Source organism: Camelus ferus, chromosome 6 (genome assembly GCF_009834535.1).
Source record: "Camelus ferus isolate YT-003-E chromosome 6, BCGSAC_Cfer_1.0, whole genome shotgun sequence".
Lineage (NCBI taxonomy): Eukaryota > Metazoa > Chordata > Mammalia > Artiodactyla > Camelidae > Camelus > Camelus ferus.
Window position 1 is genome coordinate 62,049,624 of NC_045701.1, and position 25,807 is coordinate 62,075,430.

Genomic DNA, 25,807 nt, shown 5'->3' on the forward strand with positions numbered 1-25,807 from the left:
CCAGCTCTATGTAGTTGAGATCTCTGTTTGTTTGTTTTACTCTCTCTAGCTGTGAATCCATGAAACCAAACAAATTATTTGCTTTCAAAATACAGTAGTGGGACACGTATAGGATAGATACTTCCACTCCAAAAGGGAGAAATAGGAAAGAAGAAAGGGGTGGTGGGTCCCAAGTAACTCCGAAACCTAACAAGGCAAACAACATTCAACCTTAAGGCTTGAGAATAATCCTCTTTGGCTTGATGTTCTGCCTTCCATACCCACTGGGATGGCATCATTACTCTGGCTTCACTGGACAGATTAACAACTTTCTCTCTAAACAGGGAAATAAAGTAAGGATACAAGTTAAGTAACTCCCAAAATTATATCGCTGATTAATAAGTGGCGGAATCATTATTTAAGCCCATGTATATGACAACAAAGTCATGTTTCATTCATCATAATTTGCCTTCCTTATAGATGTAGTTGAAATATGTATATGGCAGAAGTAAAAATTGGTTAACTTTGCTTTGTACCCCTTTCTCAAATATAAAGCTTTACTCACAAAAATATTTTAAAAATTAATTAAACAAGTGTAATTACCGTTAAGAATCATATAAATGTCCAATCTTTTCTTATTATGTTGACAATCTTGTATCTAATGTGGTATCTTTGTATATTTGCTGAAATAATATATTATCTTGCATGTAATATAAAGAAATACGCTAATGTTTAATTATTTCTCATACACTTTTTTTTTTTAACTGTTTAGTACTGATTGTGAACATAACTCTCAGTTAAGACAGGTACTGTCTTCAGAAATAATCTCAGTTCTGTTGTATGTATTGTCATGATGCTTTGCACCGGTGGCTGAAATATGATACCACTGAGAACTTTTGTTCTTCAGAACCGTAGAAACCTGGATGTTTATCTAGGATATGGTGCCAGATTTCCACTCTCTTTAATGAAAGGCAGAAGTGCGAAAGTAAGACTGGAAGGCTAGACTGTCAGGGGACTATTAAAGTTTGGGAACTATCAGAGGGATCCGGTTTCCTTTATTTTACCCCTTCCATTCATGGTAGAGCAAAATTTGCAGTTTCTGCCAATGCTACAGTGTCCTCTCCTGCTCCTTCTTTTCTTTTCACCCATGTAATAAAAATGAGGGTGTATATGTATGTATCTTTTCATTTATCTGAATAAGCATTTATTACGTCCAATGCAAAAGAGTCCTGAACTGTGAGAAAAAAACCGCTGAGTTTGCATCCCAGCTCTGCCAGCATATCAGCCAGCTTCTGGTCAGAAGGAAACCACTCTAGTTGTTTTTTGTCCATTTAAAACATTTAAATAATTTAAAATTTTTTAATTGAACTTTTAACTTTGAGATAATGGTAGGTTCACATGCAGTTAGTTGTAAGACATAATACAGAGAGATCCTGTGTACCCTTTACTGCGTTTTCCCAATAGTAAAATCTTGTACAGCTGTGGTACAATAGTGCAGTCAGGTTACAGACATTGATACAGTCAAGGGAAAGAATATTTCCATCACCCCAGGATCCCTGTGTTGTCATTTTATAGCCCTACCGCTTCCCTCTTGCTCATGCCCCCTCACAACTACTCATATGTTCTCCATTTCTATAATTTCAAAAATCTTCTATGAATAAAATCATATTATGTAACCTTTTGGGACTGGCCATTTTCATTCAGCATAATGCTCTGGAGATTCTTTCTGGCTCTTGCATGCGTCAGTATTCTGTTCCCTTTTCTTGCTGAGGAGGAGTCCATGATATGGATATACCATGGTTTGTTTAACTGTCACCTCCAAAGGACCTCTGGGTTGTTTCTCATTTTTGGCTATTATGAATAAAACTGCTGTAAACATTTGTATAGGGTTTTGGGGGAAGTGTGAACATAAGTTTTTGTTTCTCAAGGATAAATGCCCTGCACTGCTGTTGCTGGGTTGTGTGTTAATCTTGCATTCCTTTTTTTCCCCCCTAACCACTAGATGACCAGGGATGCATTTCATTTTTAAAGAAACTTTCCAGAGTGGCTGTACCATTTTACGTGCCCGCCAGCAATGTATGAGTGATCTAGTTTCTGCACGTCCTTGCCAGCATTATACACTGTCTCTACTTTTAATTTTAGTCATTCTGACAGATGTGTAGTGGTATCACGTGGTGATTTTAATTGGCATTTTCCTAATTGCTAATGGCGTTGATTATTTTTTCATGTACTTATTTGCCATTCGTGTGTCATCTTTGGTGAAATGTCTCTTCATATCTTTTGCCCATTTTCTAATTAGATTGTTTTGTGTTTTTTTTTTTTTTTTTTTTACTGTTGAGTTGTGAGAGTTCTTTATATTCTGCACACTAGTCATTTGTCAGATATGTGGTTTGTAGATAGTTTCCCCCAAACTGTAGCTTGTCTTTTCATCTCCTTAATGGGGTCTTTTACAGAGCAAAAGTTTTAAATTTCGGTAAAGTCCAGTTTATCAACTTTTCCTTTCATGTGTTGTACTTTTGGTGTCAAATCTAAGAAGTTTTTGCCTAGCTCCAGATGCTAAAAAGTTTTTCCTATTTTTTTTTCTAAAAGTTTTATAGTGTTATGATTGACATTTCAGTCCATCATTCATTTAGAGTTAGTTTTTGTATAAGATGTGAGACTTAGGTCAGGTTTCATGTTTTTGTCTATAAATATCCAATTGCTCCAGCACCATATGTTGAAGTCTTCTTTTGAAGTGCTTCTTCTTCTATGTCAAAAATCAGTTTGGTGAATTTGTCTGGGTTCTCTTTGATCTATTGATCTATGTGTCTGTCCCTCTGCCAACTGATGTAATCTTTATTATTGTACCTATATGGTAAGTTTTAAAATCAAACAGACGGCAAATCCTGAACTCTCAATTTATTCCCCCACCACCGGGCCGCTAGGTTGCTGTGTTCTGGTTCTTTGGCTGAAGAGAGGAGGCTTTTCTTGGAGCGTTTTTGGTCTATGGTCTATATCTGTTGGTATTACCAGGTGCTGGCTTCTCCAACACACAATCTGGGATATCTGATGGAAAAAGAAAATGCAGGGAATTCACCACCAGGTCGTCTTCAGGAGCTGATGCCCCCAGCTGTTTTCCCTGCTTGAATTTTCCGCTTTTCAGTCTTAGGTTTATTTTGTATATGATGTCCAGGGTTTTTAATTGTACTTAGTGGGAAGAATAGGGAAAATTATGTCTGCTGCATATTCCCAGAAATGGAAGTCAACCCTCGGTGTATAATTTTTAGTTTTTTGTGTATGAGAAATCACTATTTTCAAATTTTGTATAATCATTAAAAATGTTTATGTAAGATTAGTAAATTGAGTGGATACATTAAGACTGCATTATTCAACGCTCAAATTTTATGTTTTAGTTCAAGATCATTGGCCTTTTGATAAGATAGTGAGTTTTTCACAACTTCCATGTTAGAAATGATGTTGGAGTTAGAATCATGGAAGATTAAACTAGAAGTCATATTAAAGATTTTTTAAAGTTCTGTCCATTTTATTCAGATGAGCGCTTAGGTTCTTTGACATTACAAAGATGATTCCCACTGGAGGAATCTATGACCTGTCATTTTTATATACCACTGAGTGGAGGTGCCTTTTTTGGGGTAGAGTATTATTTCACATAGACAAGAAACGTGATTTTAGACCATTATAGATATTTCATCATGCAGAGTGGGGCAAGAAATTGGGGTGTAGGATTATTATTAAACCGGATGGCTAGGATTCGAAAAACTTTTCATTGATGAAGTGGGCCAATAAGTCTTTATCAGTTCATCTGTCAGTATATCAAAACATGTTTCATATCTTTTTTACAGATTGAAGTTGTCAAAGAAGAATTTAATGAACATTTAGAGATTGTAGACAAGATTAACCAGATCTGCAAAAATCTACAATTTCATTTAAATAAAATGAGAACCTTTGAAGAGCCTCCTTTTGAGAAAGAGGCTAATATTATTGTGGATAGATGGCTGGATGTAAGTTATAATTTAATTGACTAGAAATTCTATCTTCTAACAATTAAATTGATCTTTTCTTTTGTATTTTTAATATTTTTTATCTATAAAATTCAAAAGTGCTCATTAGAAAAATGTTCAAATAGTAAGAAGTTTACGACTTAGGATTTAACTTTACCTCCAGAGTTAGGTACTACTAACAAATGGATCTATAGTCTTTCGATACACAGGTGCATACTCGACTCATTTAAAATAGTTAATATTATTACCCATCTGTGCAGGATACTGATGTTCAACTTTATATTTATTTAATACATTTTTGGTTGAGTAGTAATGGTATTTTTATGACTTGCAAATTAAGAATTTGTATATGCTATAGCTTGATCTGGGTTTTTTAAAGCATCTTTTATTTATTGTGGTTTAAAATTATTTTAGATTGTTGCTTTTAATTGCATATAAGCTGCAGCAAACCAGCTAAATTTTTTTTTTCTGTTAAAGAAAGAACTACATGATATGCTAAAGCAAATTTTTTGTTGATGAATAAAGCAAGTAAAAGTAGTCTAAAATTTTATTTTGAAGTTATGTTTAAAAAAAAGTTGTGTTTGACTGAAACAGTGGTTCCTATACTTTTCACCACTAAATGTGTTATTTTTATTTTTTAATTATGGTAGATAAATGAGAAGACAGAAGACTACTATGAAAATCTTGGTCGAGCTCTAGCTTTATGGGACAAACTTTTTAACTTAAAAAACGGTATCGATGAGTGGACTGAAAAGGCCCTTCAAAAAATAGAATTACATCAACTGACTGAAGAAGAAAGAGAAAAACTGAGGGTAATTTAACAGAGATAAAATATATGCTCTTTTTGTACACAGTTGACATTTTAATATCAAGTTTGCTTTCTTGAAGCGGGGTAGAGAAATACCAAAGAAATCTTGTATTTCTTTCATTATCCCTTGAGTGGGACCTGAACTCTGTCGTTTGCTTGGTGACACCTAGGAAGATGGTAGCAGGTAGTATTAATCTGGGGTTCGCAGACACCCAGGAGGTTCGTAGGTGGAATGACCTCATATGGAAAAAAATCTCATTTGCATCTTTATTTCCATGAATGTCTAACTAAAATGTAATATGTGTTTCAACCATGAAAATAGTCAGCAAACATAGTAGGATGAACATTTTATGTGACAATTGTTATCAAGAAAATTATAGATATTTTAAAGTCATTTTCTGGTTATTGCAGCTATTACCCTTGTCACTAGAAACTATGGTATTTAGTAGGTCCACTGCTAGATCTTATTTTTTAAGGTATTAATAGAGAAACATATATATTATTATGGTATAAATTATTTGTAGTATTTTTATAACTAACCTAATGTAATTGTTTTCCTTTATAATCCTTCATAATTTATTTTATGTTTTATTTTTTAAGATACTATTATGCAAAGTTTCCATAAGATTTATGGGATCTTTAAGAATATCATCAAAATGCATAATTGTTTCTAGGTGGTCAATCTAGGCCCCAGGGATTGGCAGACTTTTCTTAAAGGGCTGAATAGTAATTTCAGGTTTATAGATCAATTATTTGGTCACCGTCACAGCTGTTCAGCTTTGCTGCTGTAGCATGAAAGCAGCGTCATGAAGAATATGTAAATGCTTGAATGTAGCTGGGTTGCCCAAAAGCTTATTTACAAAAACAGTGCCAGCCCTCAGACTGTTAACTTCTGATCTAGATCATGATGGACAGTCTTCATGATTTTAATCAAGCCTTCCCTCAGAAAGATTAGAAAAACACTAGGCTAAGTATCAAAATCTTTATAGAGCTTCAAAAAAGGCTAATTTTTAAAACAGTCAATTCAGGTGTTGCCATTTAGAAAGAATTAAAGTTATCTCTTTTAACTCTAGTGGGAAGGGTGTAAATCAGTGGTAGACTGCATGCCTAGCATGCATGAGGTTCAGGGTTCAACCCCCAGTACCTCCACCAAAAGCAATAGATAAACCTAATTACCGCCTCCCCCACTGAAAAAAAGAATTAACTACAGAAAGGTCAAAAACCAGCCAAATCTTGGCAGTTTTATGTGATGTAGTGGGATATGAAATGTATGCGTATGTGCATGATGGCTTGACAGTATGTCAGGTGTAAGGCTTCAAATCTCATTTTTTCTCTAATTTTGGTCATTTTATTCACTTGTAAATTCACATATCCATTTCTATACTTTTGGAAAATATTTTCAAAATGTGTGGAGATTTATGAGTTTCCTGGGTATATTATGATAGTCATGAAGTAATTTGTTCTAAGTGGAACAAATGATCACTAAGAATCCGTTAAATTTGTCTTGAGATACAGGTTGTTTAAAAATTTGAAGTTAAGGAATATAGACTGCTAGCCTGTGGGCCACATCTGCCAGCATGTGGGTGTGTGTGTGTGTGTGTGTGTGTGTGTGTGTGTGTGTGTGTGTATTGGCTTTATGTAAACACATAAAGTTTATACGTGTTTATGTATGCAGATTATACGTGCAGATCTATGAGCAGTGATGCCTCTAGGCGGGCACTGCGTTCTCGGGTAGCACAAGTCCAGCCTCTCTTATTGTCTTGTTGTTAGAACGTTTCACTCAGTTATGACATTTGCCTAGCCCTTGAAGACACTTAGTCTTGTAACTCCCAGGACTCTGTCAAAGACAAGTGATTAGGGGAAGTTTAAAGGCTCTTTCATTTTCTATATATTTTCAGTAGCAATTAAGGGTACCAGGAAATAAGATATAAAATAAAAAGATGTTTTTCATTAACACTGTGTTTTAGGAGGAGTTACAAGTCCATGAACAAAAACCTTCAGAATTTTCTAAAAGAGTGGCAAAAATACAGTTTCTGCTTCAAAGCAGTGAGATACCTCTTGAATTACAGGTAAGAGAATTTTTATTTAAAAGTTGCAATTAAAGATGCTCTGTATCTTCTAAACTAATATTCATAAACTGGAATTCTAATTCTTAAACCTAAAATAAAATTAGGATCATTATTTAATTTACCTTTATTCATTTCTTATATTATGTCCAACCAATTTTTTTTTTTTTTTGAGGAATAGTTGATTTACAATGTTGTGTTAGTTTCTGATGTACAGCATGGTGATTCAGGTATAATATATTCATATTATTTTTCATATTCTTTTCCATTATGGTTTATTTAAGGATACTGAATGTAGCTCTCTGTGCTATACAGTAGGACTTTGTTGTCTATCCATTTTATATACAGTAATTTGCATCCCAAACTCCTAATTTATCGCTCCCTCATCCTCTTTCCCCTTTAGTAGCCATAAGTATGTCTGTCCAACCAAATTTTTAGTAGTATAGGTTATTCTATTTGTCCTATTTTAGAATGAATAGTATTTTTTGCATTCTTTTGTTCTCGTTTCACTTATTTCTCAGGCCTCTTTTGCAGAGGGGAGGTGTTACCCTGCTTCCATGTAAAGTAACAAGGGTCTCCTCAGGAGTGTGTTGGGCATAGAAAGGGCAATATGGCTCAAGTGGTACCAGGTTGATTTGTTGCTGGATGGAGAAATAGAGAGATTGCCCCAAGTGAGATTTTCTATTGTGTGAAGAGATTTGTTAGACTTTTATTTAAATCAAAATGCAAAATGCCTGAATGTGAGCTCTAGAGTCAGGCATTCTGGGTGAGGGCCTGGCTCTGCCACCTGCCAGCTTTGTGGTCTTGGGCAAGTTGCTTATCCTTCAGAAGCCTGTGTTTTATACACAAAGTGCTCACCATGATGCTGGGTACATAATAATCACTTAATAAATGCTGGCTATTTAAGTTTTTCCGTATGCTTTTAATATATTTTCAGATGAGCACCCTGAGATAGCACCTCAACTGGTATGTTAGAGAAACCTGTTTTAGGGGTTAGTCTCTTAGAAAAAAAAATCAGACCATCAATTTCAGGTTTTCATGTTACTCTTTTTCTTTAAAGACAATATTTGAATTGTTGTATCAGTGATACAGAACAGCAAAGAATCAGAGAGAAGAATTTATTTCACATTGAAAGGAAGCAAAGTTTCAACGCATTCTCCAGCAATGCAGTTGTCTTAAAATCCAGTTAAATAAAGTCCATTACAGTAATTTATATATTTCGTGATTTCAGGTCATGGAGTCCTCTATTTTGAGCAAGATAGAAAGTGTGAAAATGCGTTTAACAGGTGAATCCAACTGCTGTGCGCTCAGTGGCAGCACAGCTGAGCTAAGGGAGGATCTCGACCAAGCCAAGACCCAGATTGGAATGACTGAGTCCCTCTTAAATGCTCTGTCTCCTTCCGACAGCTTGGAGATCTTTACTAAACTCGAGGTACTTCCCAGCATCTTCTCTTCTGTGGTTCAGGTTTATTTTCACACTTGTTTCTGATGGTCTTGTCCTCCTGAGGTTAATAAAAACAATTATTATAAAAATAGTATAAAAATGAAAGCCTGGGGGAAAAACTCAGAAAAACAGTTTGTATTTAACAGCTTCACTTTTGAATTGCATTGTGGACAGTAATTATTTGATACGAAATTGTATCGCATTATACATTTATTGGCTAAGAGAAAGTAGATCCACCCAATAAAAAATCATCCAGATTTTTACTGAAACAATGGATACCTAATATGCTTTGTGTAAACTGAGCCCATTTTAAGACTTAATTGTTGTTTGTTTGTATATTTAGGAGATTCAACAGCAAATTCTACAGCAGAAGCACAGTATGATATTACTGGAGAATCAAATAGGTTGTCTGACTCCTGAACTCTCTGAATTAAAAAAGCAATATGAAAGTGTCAGTGATTTATTTAATACCAAAAAAAGTGTTTTGCAAGATCACTTTTCTAAGTTACTGAATGGTGAGTGCAGTGTTTCTCTTACCGTGTTTCTGGGAATCTTGAAGTATGAATAGTACCGTGAACACAAAGGCTAATTAATCTAAGCTTCACTTAGAGATGCACAGACTCTATTGAAGGAAATAATATTAAGATAAATCTTTTCAGAGCAAATATTCACTGATCTATACTTGTTGTAAATAACATCTCTTTTGTTCAAGTCCCAGATCTTAATTTTATGAAGGAGTATTTCACCAGGGTCCTAGCATTTGACCTGCTCAGTGTGGTCAGTGAATCTGGGGACATGCCTGTGAGCCTCTGCAGGTATCTTTGGGTGTCCTGTATACTTGGAAAGGAGGTTTGGTGTAGAAGATACGTCACAATTATCATGCAGACCTCTATTAACCCTCAAAATTAGGTTTTAGTTTATTATCATTTTACACTCCCTTGTACCCATGGTGTGGGAAGCAAGTAAATCTCTTACTTTAACCAGATGTATGAAGTCTTCCTTAAATGAATACAGCTTCTTTTGTTTTTTTCCTGCAGATCAGTGCAAGAACTTTAATGACTGGTTTGGCAACATTAAAATGAACCTTAAGGAGTGTTTTGAATCATCAGAAACAAAAAAGAGTATGGAACAAAAGCTACAAAAACTTACTGTAAGACAACATGTACACATTTCAATCAAAATTTATCAAAATGAAAATAGTGGAGACAGAATTGTATATAAGGAGATTTGCCTTAGTTATTTTCCTACATAGAGATAATATTTCCAAAAAACCTAGCCTTTTCCCAAATGTTTTGAAACTCTGGGTTTACTGGGTAAGGGTACAACTGACTTAAAATCTCTTTTTACAGCTATTCTAAGATGCTCATTAACTTAATGTTAGCTGGTGAAATCAGTTGTGTTAAAATCATATTTGAATAAAATAAAGACTTTACCTAATATGAACTTTGAAGTCCCGTTACTTTCTGTAAGAGATCTCTTGACTTTTTATAAAGTCTTTTCTGAGCCATATTTCTTTCAAAAATTGCAGTTGAACTTTGATACACTGATGATGGGAGTGGACTGGAAGGTAGCCTGAAATAGGAGGCAAAGTGCCTGGGGCATTTAAAATGCATGTGGCATTCTTAATACTTGATCACTTTAGGGTAGATTATCAAGTACTTTAGGCTTTGGTGATAAATTATACTCTCAAGTTTATCGATGATGTTAAACATTCCTTGCTTTGATGATACCATTCTTTATTCACAGAATCACTTTTCTTCTCTTTTTTAGTTTATAGCCCAACTTTTTTTTTCCTTTAACTTTGCCCATTGCATGAGTCTCAGCAATTGATGTTCAAACCTTGAAATGCAAACATTGAAATAAAGTCCTGATTTGGACAAAGTGAAATAGAGAACAGGCTATTTAGTTTTACATACTGATTGCCAGAAAGGAGCAAGTAGTTAGGTGAAGCAGAGCAGAGCCAAGATAGGAAAATGTGGCTTTCCGGGTCTTACTCCCACTGACCCAGATGTTGGCATTATTTCGCTTGATGTGATTCCCAGAAAGTCAGATGCAAATGCAAATGTACACACACACTGTAGAACTAATATAAAGTGTCTTTTGATCATTGGCCATTGGAGTTAGCCATATCTTCATAGACCTTCTTTTATATAGCATGCTAAGAAGATGGCATGTCTATATACCATGTTGGAAAAGTGTCACGGGGGTGGTAGGGACCATACTTAGACTTGCCTATAGGATATAATTGACTTTGTCTTTCTTAAGGATTTCTTGACTCTTGAAGGAAGAGGCAGTGAAATACAGCAGGTGGGAACTGTACTGAATCATGTGAAGAAGCATCTGCCCAAAGCACATTTTAAGAATCTTCACAGTTGGATTGTAAGTCAAGAAATTGAATTAGAAAAAATGGAGTCCTTATGCCAGGCACGAGCAAAGGAGCTTGATGAGTACTTGCAGCAGCTACTGAGGTAGGAAATAAGGGTGATGACTAATGAAATATTTGCTGATGGCATCTTCATATATTCTCTGCCTCAGTACAGCTAGCAGTGGGCTACACAGTACACACAAATTTCAAAAATAAAATACATACTTTCAAATCCCAGTTTGGCTCTAGGAGTGTAGACGTTTGGAGAATTCTTCAAATTATGACAAAGTTTCTGGGGAGAGTCTAAAAGTATTTTCCATTTGTTTCCAGTTTTTTATGATGTATATATATGGCTCATTAGAATTCCACTATGATATAGGTTATTATTTTTCAGATTTTAATGTTACAAATTAAATTTTCTCTAAAGGATACCAAAAAAAGTAGTAAGAAAAACCTGGTTGGCTAATAAGATTTGCGCCAACCTTTTCTTCTGATTAATACTTTTTGCTTGTTTTATATTCTAACATGTGTGATGTTCTTTTAGACTCCAGGATGATCACAGAAACCTGAGTAAGTGGTTGACTAATCAAGAAGAAAAATGGAAAGAAATGGAAGGATCAGGAGAGAAAACTGAGCTGTTTTGCCAAGCTCTAGCTAGAAAGAGGTATAGCTGATCTTGCATGAAATACATTTCTTGGGAATATGTTTTCTTACATGGCATCGTGGCTCTTACAAACTTTTGGTGACATTTGGAATTTACAGGGAACAATTTGAATCTATGGCCCAGTTGAGCAACTCTGTGAAGGAATATGGGTTTACTGAGGAGGAAGAAATAGTAATGGAATCAACACGTTTGACTGATAGATACCAGACATTATTGAGACAAATATGTGAAACTGATGAAGAGGATAAATTACATCCTGCCGAGGTCCAGCCCTTGCATGATCTTGAACATGATGTGATTCATTGGATAACAGGGATTAAAGAGTCCCTTATGGTCCTGAATTCATCAGAAGGCAGGATGCCGCTGGAGGAAAGAATCCAAAAAATAAAGGTATAGCTAAATTTTGGAGGTTGGGGTGAACTCTAATTTTGAAAAACTTTAGAGGAAGACTGAAAAGAAATTTGTTTCTTAATGGAAAATAGGATCACTGTGGATTGGGTGAAGAAATTCAGATGACTGAGCTTATAAAAGAGAAGGGCTGTGATGGATCAAAATTATTTTAGTGCATATAGAAGAGAGAAAGTATATCCTCTGTGAGAGCAATGTCCAGTTATTGTCCATCTTCACTGAGTGCAGAAGAATGGAAAATAAAGACAATAACGTAGAGCTGCAGCAGATGGAATTTTTCTAGAATATAAAAAGAATGTATGATCTAGAGATTATCATACTAAGTGAAGTAAGTCAGATAAAGATAAGTATCATATATAACTTACCTGTGGAGTTTTAAAAAATGGTATAAGTGAGCTTATTTACAAAACAGAAGGAGACTCACAGATACAGAAAACAAACTTCTGGTTGATTACCAGAGGGGAAAAGCAAGAGAGGGATAAATTAGGAGTTTGGGATTAGCAGAGCTAACTACTATATATAAAGTAGATAAAAAACAAGGACCTACTGTATAACACAGGGAACTACATTCAATATCTTGTAATAACCTATAATGAAAAAGAATATAAAAAGGAATATGTGTAGATATATATATATCTGAATCACCATGTTGTACACCAGAAACTAACACAACATTGTAAATCAACTGTATTTCAATTTAAAAAAAAAGAATGTATGTCAGTACCTCAGAAGCATCAGCAGCATCAAGGGCAGGGCTAGAGAGGACCTCTTCTTCAGAGTGGAGATGCATGGTTCCTAAAGGGTGTTAGATACTAAATAGAGAGGAAGATATAGTCCAGCTACAAGGGTTGGATTGACTAACTGAAGTAATCGGAATCATTTGGGATTATATCTGAAAGATTTTCCAGAAAAGGAGAATCTGGAGTAGTGTTTCCAAGAAGAGCGGGACTTGCTTGTTTGGAGCAAAGGAGGAAAAGAAAAGAACAGGGAATGGGTATTAATTAGGTCAGAGAAATAAGAGTTATCTTGAGTCACTCTGCGTTTTCCTGTAGGAAGCCATAAACCCAGTCTCGGGTGGATAAAAGTATCTTGTTCAGATTGTAACCTAACTCTTCATTTGTAAATAATGGCGTAGATAGAAAAGAGGACATTCCAGGGATCTTTTGGCATATAATTTCTTTGAGGGCAATTAAAAATCAAGAGGAGAGTAGGAATGCAATCAGCTCAACCTGACAAACGTTCACTGAGAACCAGTTCTATACAAGTGAAGGAGATGTCTCTGTGTTTGGGGCATGTATAAAAATGAAAAGGTAATTTTGAAATATACTCTGCAATTAGAATCTCCAAATAATATTTATAAATAAAAGGATATCATGTGTAATATCCCTCAGTAATACAGATGAGATTTTAAGACCTTTTTTATTTAATTTAGGAAATCATTTTACTAAAACCTGAAGGGGACGCTAAAATACAGACCATCATGAATCAGGCTGAGAGCAGCAAGGCTCCATTGGTTCCAAAGACCTTTACTGATATCAAGAACCAGTGGGACAACACACTCCATTTAGCCAACACGTATCTAAGGTAAAGGGCATGGCTTCACCACTTCCATGGGTTTTCATTGTGCAGTGAAGCCATAACAAGTATGTTTTGTCTGCCTTCTGGATGTGGATATAACATGTCTGTTGGAGAGAAAGTAAGTATGTCTGCGGCAACCACAATATTGAGGCAGAAACGAAGAAGAGTAGTTCTCTGGATCAAATATGAAATACACTGTCATAACTCGGTGGCAGTGTTTACTTTGGCTGGTGCATCAACCCTTGGGGCCCTTGGTACCAAATTGACACTCATTCCACCTTCAACATTCACCTTCTGTACCAACCCCCCGCCCCGGACAACCTCAGTGTCTGTGTGGTGTTACTGTAGGATAATTCATGCTTTTAAATATGTATGCTAAGAGATTCTCAAATATGTAAACATTGATAAATGTTGTCTGAATTTAATGGACATAATTCTGGTGAAAATTCTTAATTCATATCACATCTGAAATGATACATTCAATGTTTGGTAGAGACATGTAAATTTTATGTGTTTCTAAGGAAACATCAAAACTAAATTTAAGCTATAGAAAGCATAAACTAGTTAGTTGGCCAATATACTAAATGCTGATTTATTTTACTTCTATGAAAAAGAAAAACATAGAATAATATATTTATAGTTAAACATCATAAAAACTGGAATAGTTTGAAATCTAAATTATTAAATACTTACTCTCAAGTCAAATTATGTAACAAAACAATTTTTAATATTACAAATGATTTTTATCTTGATTTCTGAGCTAAACTTAGTGCTATTTAGAATGTTCTAATGACAAAGGAGTCTCAGGGAATAATGTCTATTAGTTGTTATTTTAATGATTTTTATTATAATTTAAGTTGTATTATAATATAGCAAACTGCCATTCCATTTTGTTAAGTGTCATTTCACTTGTAAAATGTTTTGTTAAATTTAGCCATCAAGAAAAGCTACTACTGGAAGGAGAGAAGTATTTGCAAAGTAAGGAGGATCTGAGATTAATGCTCACAGAACTAAAAAAGCAACAAGAAGTGGGCTTTGCTCTGCAACATGGTTTGCAGGAGAAGAAGGCGCAATTGAAAATTTATAAGAAATTCCTCCAGAAGGCACAAGATTTGACATCCTTGCTAGAGGAGTTAAAATCTCAAGGGAATTACCTCTTAGAGTGCACCAAAAATCCCAACTTTAGTGAAGAGCCGTGGCTGGAAATAAAGCAACTCCATGAAAGTCTTCTTCAACAACTGCAGGTAAATGGTCAAAATAAAATTTTAAATAATTGTTCTAATTATGTAGTATTTGTATATGGGACCACTGTTTTTGTTCTTTTGGTAAATAAAAAGCTTTCAAAATTTATCATTTTTTGATACAAATACTGACTCTTCAAGATGGAGGAATCAGTTCAGTCAGTTTTGCCAGAGGAATCCAGTGTGTGCTATTTGATGATAGTGTTATTTCCTTCCATCAAAGTTCCCCTCTTCGGGGGTAGGAAAGATTAAGATTTTTATGGCTTCTCTATGTAGGTGACAATGTCAAAGTTGTCCATGCATCATCCATGCATCCATCCATCCATCCACGTATCCATCCATTCATTATCTGTCTATTGCAGTAGTATATCCATTATTCTGTATAAGCCTTGTCAGGTTCTCCCTTGTCAGGTTTCTCCCTTGAGTCTTTCCACATGATCTTCAATGAAAGAGTGAAGAGGTAAAATGTCATCCTGTCATGAGGGATAGTATTCTCTTAAGAAAATTGTTTATAATTCTTTGCACACAAAGCCAGATTCCATGTAAGGATTCCCTGGATAAGAAATCTTGCTTATACAGAGAGCAGGAGTTGTGCGGGGGCGAAGATTATCCTTGCTTGCCTTTAAGTTATTTCGTTTCATAGTTGCTACTTTTCTGATTATGTGTGCTCACTTTATTTTCTTATTCCAGGAAAAGAACCTGAAGATGGTTTTGCTCTTGAGTTAGGATTACTTCTCCCTAACGCACTAATTTTGAAGTTTGATTCTTAGGAAAAGAGTCTGAAGTTAGGTTAATTTCATATAGTCTCGCTTCCCAGAGTGGGAACTTGGTTTTAGTGAGAAGGATTAGGGAACTGCTTTATTATGGATGTTTGTGATTTGATGATATAATTTGTAGCCATTTCGTTTTGTAAACCTCTTGACAAATTGTCTTTAGGAGTGAAATGAAGGCAAAGAAACATGGGTGAAACAAATCTGGTTTCAATAAGTCATTTTTGTTGTGGAGAAGAGAGGTTTTATGGTGAAATATCTCAACACAAAAAACTTTAAACTTAGAGACTCTGGATGATTTATGACTATATGCCTTTTTCAGGATGAAACCTTATAAGACAAATGTTTACTAGCAATTTAATTATTTTCTGAGTGAGAAAATTCAGAGACCTATCTTATAAATTGTCAATCATTTTATGTTTAGGATTCTGTGCAAAAATTGGAAGGTCATGTTCGAGAACACGACTCATACCAGGTTTGCGTCACGGACCTAAATACTGATTTGGATAATATCTCAAAGGAATTTGTCAGTTTTCCTGAAGAGCCTGTGGATCCAATAGCAATTGAAGAAAAACTGCAGAAACTGCAGGTATTAAACAATGTCCAGACATGATAGACATTTTTTTAAATGAATATTAATTACCATTTGACAAATCAGTGTCTTTGGTCAGAAATTCAAATGCTAAAAATACTATTTAGATGACTATTGGATAAAGTCCTGACCAGTCGTTAAAAAATGTGAGTGCTCTTCTTTAGTGACCAAATCTGTTTATAGTTTGAATTGAACAGTTCTCTGTACTCTGGGCCCTCAGAGACAATTCCACCCATGACCAGTCTGTAGCTTCTGGAGATCTTTGTTTTAGAGATAGCACAGTGATTCCAGTAGATACTGGGTAGCCCAAGGATGCATCTAATGCAACAGATCCTAGGGGGAAGTGGTTTAATTTTGCATTCTTCATGGTGGGTGGATGGGAGCTGTGTAATTTTCATACTCGTGGACCACACTGGAGCTCTCTGCAGATGTAGGGCTCTTAAAATTCCACCCTCACTCGAGCACCACCTCACCCTGTACAGTGAGGATTGCATCTCTTTACCTACATCCTCCAAACACATTCCTGAGATGCTTACCATTTGCAAAACCAACATAAACAGGCACGAGTGGTGTCCTCTAGAAGAAAACAAAGTAAAGCATTTTCCTAGCTGCTGCTTTCACAATTCCCTGACTGGATGTTGCCTGGAGTGAGTCTCTGGGCAGCACTGCTGGCATGAGCTTGGGGATTTCTCATCTCCCTTTTTTAGGGAACTGAGAATCAAGCAAGACTTCTCTAGAATATCTGGAGGATATCGCTGTTCAAAAGGGAGGAGCCTTGTCACAATGTCATGTACTGAGAACACAACATCCTTATAATAAAAGACTATGAAATGAGAAGAAATCAGTATTAATTACAACTTAACACATCACTGTCGTTGGTCAGAAATTCAAATCCTGAAAAATGCTATTCAGGTGACTGTTGGATAAAGTCCTGACAAGTCACAAAAAATGGGAATGTTCTGCTCTAGTGACCAAATCACTGTGACAGGGCTGCCTCCCTTTTGAACAGTGATAGTGTGACAAGGGTTGAGGGCTGCTTGGGTCCCAAGCCCTGTTTGGGTGCCACAGACACTAAGGAGAGTGTGACCTGAGCCTCACTCTGAGGGACCAGGCTCCTACTGAAAAATTAAATAGAGCCTTTTGCTATAGCTAGAAGGAATCTCAGAGGCCATCGAGTTCAGACTCCTCATTTCATAAATGATGAGCTGAGTTACGGAGAGGTTAGGAACTTATAGGGTCACTCGGGTTAAATGACAGAGTAGGGGCTGCAATTCAGGTCTTCTGACCCCACTAGACATCTCCGCTTGGATGTCTCATAGTTATTTGTGGTTCAGCATGGCTAGAAAATAACTCATCATCTCCTTCCCTTTCTCCATACCCCAGCTCCCTACCCATGAATCTGCTTTTTCTTCTCTGACTCTATGAATATCTGTATCATCTGTCTAGGCTGCCAGGTCAGAAACCTGGATATCCTTCCCCAGACTCCAGTCTGACATGTCTGGCATCAATTGCTGTCCCTTTCATCTCTGGACTAGCTCTGCAATTTGTCCCTCTGCCATTACCCCCGTTACTGCTGCTTTAGAACAGACCCTCATCTCACAGATGCCTACATTGGACATCTGAATGGGCTCCCTGCTGGCAGTGTCCCTTTCTCCAGTGTGAATCTATCCAGAGTGCAATCTGGAACTCCCTTCTTCCAGCTGAAAATGTTTCCATGACCCGTACATATTTGCTAGCATAGCTCTTTCCACATTCTGTTACAACTTTCTGTTTGCTTCCATGTCTCTCTCACTAGACTATAGGATTATGAAGGGTCTGTATTTTACTCATCTTATGTAACTTCCAACCTGTCATAATACTTGCTGTTAGCTGAATGCATGAATGTTTGTTGTGGAGTCCACTAGGAAAGTGACTAATAAATAAGTTTCACCTAGTAACTCTAAGTCTTATTCTATTTTAGAGTAACACCAGTAGCTGCTATAGTATATCAGATTCCCTTGAGTCTAGAGGTCTCAAATTAGCCTCATTCATTCATGTATTTAGTAAATACCAATTGAGCTTCTACTATATTTAAGATATTGCATTAGGTAGATTGATTTAAGCCTTGCTCTGAATTTTAGACATTAGCACTAGATTCAAGCAGGCACATTCTAAATGGTTCCTTTTTTCTTTTCAAGGCTTTGCATCAAGTGGGCACTTATTTCGTGTTTTGATTGGGTTTGATTCTAGTATTATTTGTATCTTGAACAAAACATATTCTCAACAAATACGTGTTGACTGTTTCCTATGTTCCAGGAACTGGGTTGTGAAAATTTTCTTGATTACTTCTTATAAACTTCTAGTATCCTATAAAATCTGTTGGAGAATCTGATCTGGGCTGCTACGTTGGTTTAAATTTACTCAAAGTTTCTTCTTTGCGATATGGGTTGATAAGTTTTTTAGACTTTCCACTAGTCAAGGAAAATGCTTTATGATTTACAAAAGTTAGTTAACTCTTGTGACAATTGAACAGTGATACTTTCTGGATAATCCTTTCTCCTCTCACAGGAGCTAGAGAATAGTCTCCATTTACAAGATGGCACATTAGAGAAGATTATAGCTTTAGCAAAATCCGTCAAGCAAAACACATCTTCAGTGGGACAGAAGATTATTAAAGATGATATAGAATCACTTAAGTGTAAACAAAAAGATTTGGAAAACCGACTTGAATCTGCTAAGCAGGAGATGGAAAATTGTCTCAATAGCATTCTCAAATCAAAATGCTCAACCGAAAAGAAAGAAAAGTTTACTCTGCCAGACAGAGAGGGGCAGGTTACTTCTGATGTACAGGAGTCCACTCAGGGCTCAGCTGCAGTGGAAAAGTTGGAGGAAGACTGGGAAATAAATAAGGTAAGTGCTTGTGATTGCATCTCTAAGACATCGTGTCTGAGAATGAAGAGGTGTTTTTGGGCTCTGAAAAGAGGGTTGTGAATCAAGCCTTCTGATTTCATAATTAAACCCTCCATGTGCTGGCTATTTATGATGCCCACTTGTAAAAAGAGCCCTTAGAAAACTGTCCAGGATTTCAGTGGTGAAATATTACTGTTCATCTGTTACAAATGTCAGTCATCAATTTAGGTTTATTATTCTCTCTGATATGTAATCAGACACAGTTTCTTGGGTCAAGAGCTCAAAGGCAAATTAGAAAAGGCAAAAGAAAATGTGCTTTATCCATTTTCTTAGAAAAAAAAATCTAACAGCCCAATTTTTTTGTTTTTTGGGGTTTTTTTTTTTTTTCTTTTTTTGGTTGATTTCATAATGAAATCAGAGATTGCTTGAAAGGATAGTTTCCTTTCTTTTTCTTCTTCTGTTAACTCTGTAGTGCAAATGTATTTTTAAATGTTGTCAGATCTTTTGGTGTGAGAATGTCAACTTTGGGCTCCTAATTTTCCCTGCAAAGAAGAAAGAAGAATGTTGTTTTGTTTCCATTCCAAACAGCCAAATGGGTACATTTTCCTATGGCTCTTAAAGTGCTTTCTCATAGGCTAGAGATTGAAATGGAAAAGGCACAGACAGACAGCCATGCAGTAAACTATATTTGAAAGAGTCTCCTTGTTAGGCAGCCTCTCACAATCCAGGGTCCCGTGGGACAATAGCGAAGGTTAAACCCTTCTCATGTGAGTCCTCATCAGATTGTTAAAGAATACGTGAAACTCAGGAATGAGGAGAATCTGTACTTCTGATGTCTTCCTAAAGCAGAAACGCATGGAGGTTTAGAGGATCCAGATAGGGTTTTATAGAAACATGTTAAATGCCAAGGTTAAATGCCAGTGGAGCATCTCTCTGGCCATGAGAAAAGACTTCTTCTAAGTCCCACAGTGTTAGATACTGCTAAAGACACGTCTTAAAGGACTGGGGAGACTCTTGAAGTTGTATGTGTAAAAGAGACTCTCTTAATAGTACTTGAAGAGCACTAGATACGTAAAAAAGGAAAAATACCTGAGTGCTTTCTATCCTAATACACGACGACATTGCTAAAGAGACTTGCTGAATAACTTTAAGATTAGCTTCTCAGACCCATTTTGGCTACAAACTCCCAAAATTCAATAGTGTATATTGAAAACTAAATAAAGATCATAAACCAATAATAAGATTTTTTTTACGCTAAGCTTTTACTTAATCTTGAATGATGAGTTATTGACAATTTATGATACTTCACTAAAATGATTTTTTTTTCCAGAGCAGATATTTTCACAGGTCAGGACTATAGGAAGCTAGTTTTAATTCTCCAGCAGCATTTTCCCTTTTTCCTTCCTTTTGTAACATGAGTCCTTTTTTTCTGAATCTGTGCTTCTTATTTACTCTAAGTACTGACTATACTTACTTTATTCTATGTAACATTAGACCATGTAAGATCAAGAGCAGTTTTAAAGTTGAATAACAACTAGAATAAATCAAAGTATGCATCATCAAATGTAATACAAATATAATTTGACAGATGTAAGACACAAGTATCAATTACTTCAGCAGGAGTCTCTGTATGATGAATACATATAGCACATAAAAGCAAAATTTACAGAGTTATAAATCTGATTAATCAAAATCTATTGTGACAGTGAAAATAACCACTTAATTCATTAAGAACATTTATTGAGACCTCTTTTGCCAGTCATTCAGCTAGAAGTGAGAATACAGTTGTCACAGTGTAAAATCTAATGCTAATTAGATATCTAATTAATGCTCATTTCATGTGCCTTTTGGAATCTAGAGGGGCTTTTATCAGATTACATAAAATAATCTCCAGGAGAATTTTTAGGAAGTTTTTATTTAATTTTTTTTTATTAGCTTGTATTTGGTCTTAGAGTTTTGTTGAATGTGTAATTGCACTTTTCAAAAATTGCCATTAAAGCATGCATATGTTTGAATCCATTGCCAAGAATTTCATTTTAGATGAAATGTAGGGAATATTTTAGTTCTGGACCTTTGGCTGACTTCTTCTTTAATACCAAAATATTAAGGCAGACTTAGAGACAAAAGAAGTTATAAAATGTAGTCTGAAGGATATGGACACTTATGATCCAAGATCACACTGGATATTTTTACAGAGGTGAATTTCTAAAATTTTTTAAATATGAAAAGGCAAAACTACCTTCCACCTCCCCCTGAAGTAACAAATTAGGATATGATAAAAAGTAAGGACTGATCTCTTAAGATTCTAGGTGTCCAAAAAGGAAAATGATAAAGAGGCAAACAGGGAAACTGATACATTTTTCATGTATTATTTTTCTAAACAGTCATAAAGCAACATTACAGCTTAACCCATATGGAGTGATCTTTCTTGCGCCCTCCTTCCCAAATGTCAACCTGCATGACATCATTACTTTTCAACAATCTTTTGTCTATAATTACTTAATTTCCTCATCATTAGGTATAATTGTTAGTCAGTATGTCTGAATTGTTTTTTGTTTTTTTCAACGTTTTCTGTGCATTTATAATTTCAATATTTAAGAAGGCACCTGTACAGAAGTCCTGGAAGGCGGATAATCACAGATACAAAACACGCAGGGCGTCCAGCTGTGGGTGAGCAACCCGATGCTCATAAGAGTCAGTAGTAGAATGCAAAGGAAGAGTTTCCAGTCCTGGGTAAAGAGTGTCTCTTTCTGGTGTCGGTTATCCTAGTAACTCAGTAAAGAAATTTTTGTAGCTGAACACATATTTGGGTCATGTGTCAACCCTGTCTTCCAGGTGTACTACTTCACTCTTCTGGCCAGGGTGCAAATCTTGCTTCTTACTTTAGAGGTATTTTTCTCAGTCCAAGGTTTGTTTCTTTACAGGACAGATGACTTACATAGTTAAGTCATCTTAACTTAGTATTAACATCTGAGAGCAGCGTGCATTTGAGAACATGCTCTGAAGTCCTAAAATCTGAGGTTGAGGAACCTTAGAAATTTGTATCTTGATGCTGTGTTTCAAGTTAGGGAATTAAAGTCAGAAGTTGTTAATTGGCCAAGTTTTCATTCTAGCAGAGCTGGGGCTAGAACCCATGTATCTGCTACTCAGCCTGATGCGTGGTGGTCTACCCCACCATTTTATCAAATGTATTAGTTACATGGGTTGTTAATTGAGGTTTAATATGCTGAGCTGTACCTGATTTCAGTGGACCCTTTACTGAGTTCTTGTGTGTGTTTCCATCCTTCTCTACTCTGTTCTCTGTAAGCCCAATCAAACCTTGTTCTTAGCATTTCTAGCAGATGTCAGGTCAAGAACTGCTAGATTGTTGGCTCCTCAGTTTCTTCCCACTCTACTCTATAAACCACCAATTGTTAATCTTGACAATCGGAGACTAAATAAAATTTTCTTTTTTTTCTAATGTGAATTTATTTATACATACAGTCAATAAAAATGTATTGAACAGGCAGTGAGGGTTCAGCAGTGAGTGAAAATAGACGTGATCTCTGTTCTCATAGAGCTTCTGGTCTAGAGGAGGAGACACCCACAAAGCACCTAATTCACTGATGAGAGTCTAATTACAGGAACTAAGGGAAGGAACACATTTCCATGAGAGTCTATAGTAAAGGAGTCTGACCTGAACTGTAGTCAGAGAGAGCTTCTCTGAAGAAACACTTGAACTGAGACCAGCAGGGTGGATTGGGGTTAACAGAACTCAGAAATGTGTGCTAGGAACATTCTTGGCAGTGGAAGTAGAATTTCCTCTTGTGGGGGAGTTTGAGGAGTCAGAAACTGAACTAAGGCCAGTGCATAGAGGGTGGAGGAGAGGAGAGTGACAGAGTGAGGCCTGAGAGGTAGGCGGGGCTGGCTGAGTCACAAGTGCCTTCCAGGTCGTGTTAACATTTTAGACTATACGCTAAAAGGAAGAGGCAGCCTCTGAGTCCATGCTGACCTGCTATTTGGTTTTGTCTCTAAAGGTGATGGCTGTTTGCTTATGCTTAGAATTATTTTTCACTGCTTCATGTTGGAATGCTTTAGAGAAGAAAGAAACATATCCTCTAGAGTGTGTACGACAATGTCCCAGTGTCGTTGGGAGGTTACAGGTGATCAATTTAGCTTCTCACTGTCCAGAATTATTATGGCCATGGGGCCATTGCCCCTGGATGGGAAAAGGGATGGTGAAGCTATTATGGTCTTTATCTCTTTTGACTCTGCTGCTAGGTTTGCTAAACAGAGACAATGCTCAAATAATTGTTTAAAGCTCAATATTTTAAATGTTAAAGTAAAATGTTTACTTCATGAATTAAAAGACACAAGGATGACAATATTGTGGTCCTGCCCATTAGGAGAATTGATGACATTCTTTCTCACCTCTTATTCTTTTCCAAACAGGCCAAACTCTAAGGAAAGATCGGTAGTTGAAAAAAAGTAACAATTTAAAAAAAATAAACATAGTTAACAATGTAACACAACCAGGGTTTTGATAAAACAGTCAGGCGTTTTCTACTTTAAATTTGTTATTAGTTTTGAAAATTCCAGTTATGCCCAGAGGCTCAATATGTACACTTAATTAGGTTATACTTTGTCTTAAATTTGTGCTAATCATAGATTTTTTTTTTTTTTAAAAGAGAAATTCCAGGAGAAGTGGAGAAGGGAAGGAATCAGATGTTGCAGGGCTTAAGGGCTCACGAGGGTCCATGCATTGGAATGGATACTCCAGAACAGACACAGGGAAGATCTTGTGTCCTGGAAGAAAGGTAGACAAGAAAATCTCTAACCCAGAGAAAGGACTAGGACTAGGACCTGCTTATCCTGACTGCAGGTGGGAAAGGACGGTCCCCCATGAGAAATCAAAACCAAACGTGTATCTCAAACAAGTTTAGGATCCAAATCTATACTCCTTGCATTGTGGAGCAGTTCAAGTCAAGAAATTAACAGGAAAATCAGTATCTGTCTTCTTGGGGTACCTGGAAGAAGCAAGCACAAATCCATATAAGGGGCAGGTCACTTCTACGAATCAGGCCACAGGGATTCCCACAGTGGAGTTAAAAAAAAATTGTCTGATAACGAATCAGTTAGTATCAGTCAGTAGCACAAAGGAACATTTTACCACAAAGAAGAGCCCTCTTCACTTCCAAAGAGAGAAATTAATACTCTAGGAAAATAAAATACTCTTTCAAAATAGCAGTTTGAAAGCTATTATACAACAATATGTTTTAAATGGTTAGTGATATAAAAGATGGATTTGAAATCATAATGAAAGAGTAAAATACTTCGTGAAAAAAGGGGAGATCTTAAAAACAACCCCTTGGAACTTCAGTGAATTTTTTAAATAAGTCATTGAGGTTAAGATTGCTCTGGCCAAGTGAAGTAGCAAACGTAACATAGCCTGAAGAGAGAATTTGTTAGCTGGAACATATGACCGACAAAATAACCCATAATCCAACACAGAGCTATAGAGAGATGGAAAAGAGGAAGGAGGTTTTAAGGACCCAGAGGATGTAATGAGATGATCAAACACAATTCTGGGGGAATTCTTGGAGGGAATGGAGGAAAAGCAAGGCTGGGAATTTTCCAGAATTGAGGAAAAATATGAATCCTCAGTTTGAAGAAGTACAGAGAACCTGGAACAGGCAAACAATAAATAAATATTATGTAAATTATTATATAAATGCATTCTATTTTTGAGATCTCAATGTGTAGAAGATTGTTTTTAAACATACTCTAAAAGCAGAAGCCCAAACAGGAAAAGAGTGATGAGTTTGACTACATTAAAACATTGAAGTCATGTTCAACAAAAGATACCCCATATAAAGTTCGAAGACAATCTACTGGAAGATGATAATTGCAGTGCATAAAACAGAAGATTAGTATGCAGAATATGAAAACAACACCAAAAATTATGAACAACCCAATAAAAAATAGGCAATGATCATGCAGAAGTAATTCACAGAAGATGAGAGTCATATGGCCAGTGAACATAAAACAATAATGATATTAATTTCACACCTACTATATTGACAGAAATTAAAGTCTAATGTTAGCACCAAATATCAGAGAGGCTTAGGGAAAATAGAAATTCTCTTACTGTGCTGGTAGGAATAAAAACTAATTCAGTTTGGAGAACAAATCAGTAACTATGGAGAATCGAAAGTAGTAACTTCAGTTCTAGGAAAACATCCCAGAGAAACTCACATATGTGCAGGAAGACCTACACAAGGGTGTTTATTTAGCAATATCTGTAGTAGGAAAAATTGGAAGCAATGATAATGTTCACAGTAGCCTGACAGATAAATCGTGTTCATGGAGACAGCAGAACAGTATAGAAACCTAAAATGACTGTACTGGATTTATATCTGTCATCGTATTAAATCTCAAAACATACTGCTGAGTGAAAAAAAAACCCAAGTTATAAAATAATACATACATGATTTTAATTTCATAAGAATTAAAATACATAAAACAATACTGGATGAATATTAACATATGTAGTCAAAGTATAAAAGCATGTATGTGTGGATTTTGGAATAGTGGTTAGTTCTGGGGAGGAAGAGATGAAAAGGGATGAGAACTAGGCTTTAAGTTGTATTTTTAATGTAGAAAATTATATCATTTATATCTGTGTCATTGGTAATGAGTATTTGTTATATTGGGTTCTTTTAAATATATTTGAAATATAATTTAAAAGAAGATGTTTCAAAGAGCCTGCAAAATCAAAATAAAAAAACAGCCAAGGATGATGGACAAAGGATGACTGGTTACAAAAGAATCTTTCCAGGAGCCAATCAGGGAGTGAGTCTGAGTTCTAACCTCTTGGACGTGAACAAAGGAATGTTACCTTTTAAATTACAATGTTCCTTTGAGGGATTCTGTTGGATTTTCTGCCAAAATAGAAACACTACTTGTGGATTTGGTAAACAAATGGTGTGTTGGGGTGATTTCAGGTTTTTCAGAATGCTCTTT

The 25,807-nt window shown here is 35.9% G+C and overlaps 1 protein-coding gene across 1 annotated transcript in view; it reads left to right on the plus strand.

The window, feature by feature from the left end:
- The window catches only part of SYNE2 (spectrin repeat containing nuclear envelope protein 2), a 289,020-nt gene that overhangs the window by 123,909 nt on the left and 139,304 nt on the right, over positions 1–25,807 (plus strand). Inside the window, 13 exon segments of the mRNA XM_032482160.1 lie at positions 3,822–3,980; positions 4,631–4,792; positions 6,756–6,857; positions 8,086–8,286; positions 8,642–8,813; positions 9,336–9,448; positions 10,564–10,766; positions 11,208–11,327; positions 11,426–11,717; positions 13,168–13,319; positions 14,248–14,557; positions 15,749–15,913; positions 18,464–18,805. Of these exon segments, the coding sequence (XP_032338051.1) occupies positions 3,822–3,980; positions 4,631–4,792; positions 6,756–6,857; positions 8,086–8,286; positions 8,642–8,813; positions 9,336–9,448; positions 10,564–10,766; positions 11,208–11,327; positions 11,426–11,717; positions 13,168–13,319; positions 14,248–14,557; positions 15,749–15,913; positions 18,464–18,805 (2,493 nt within the window).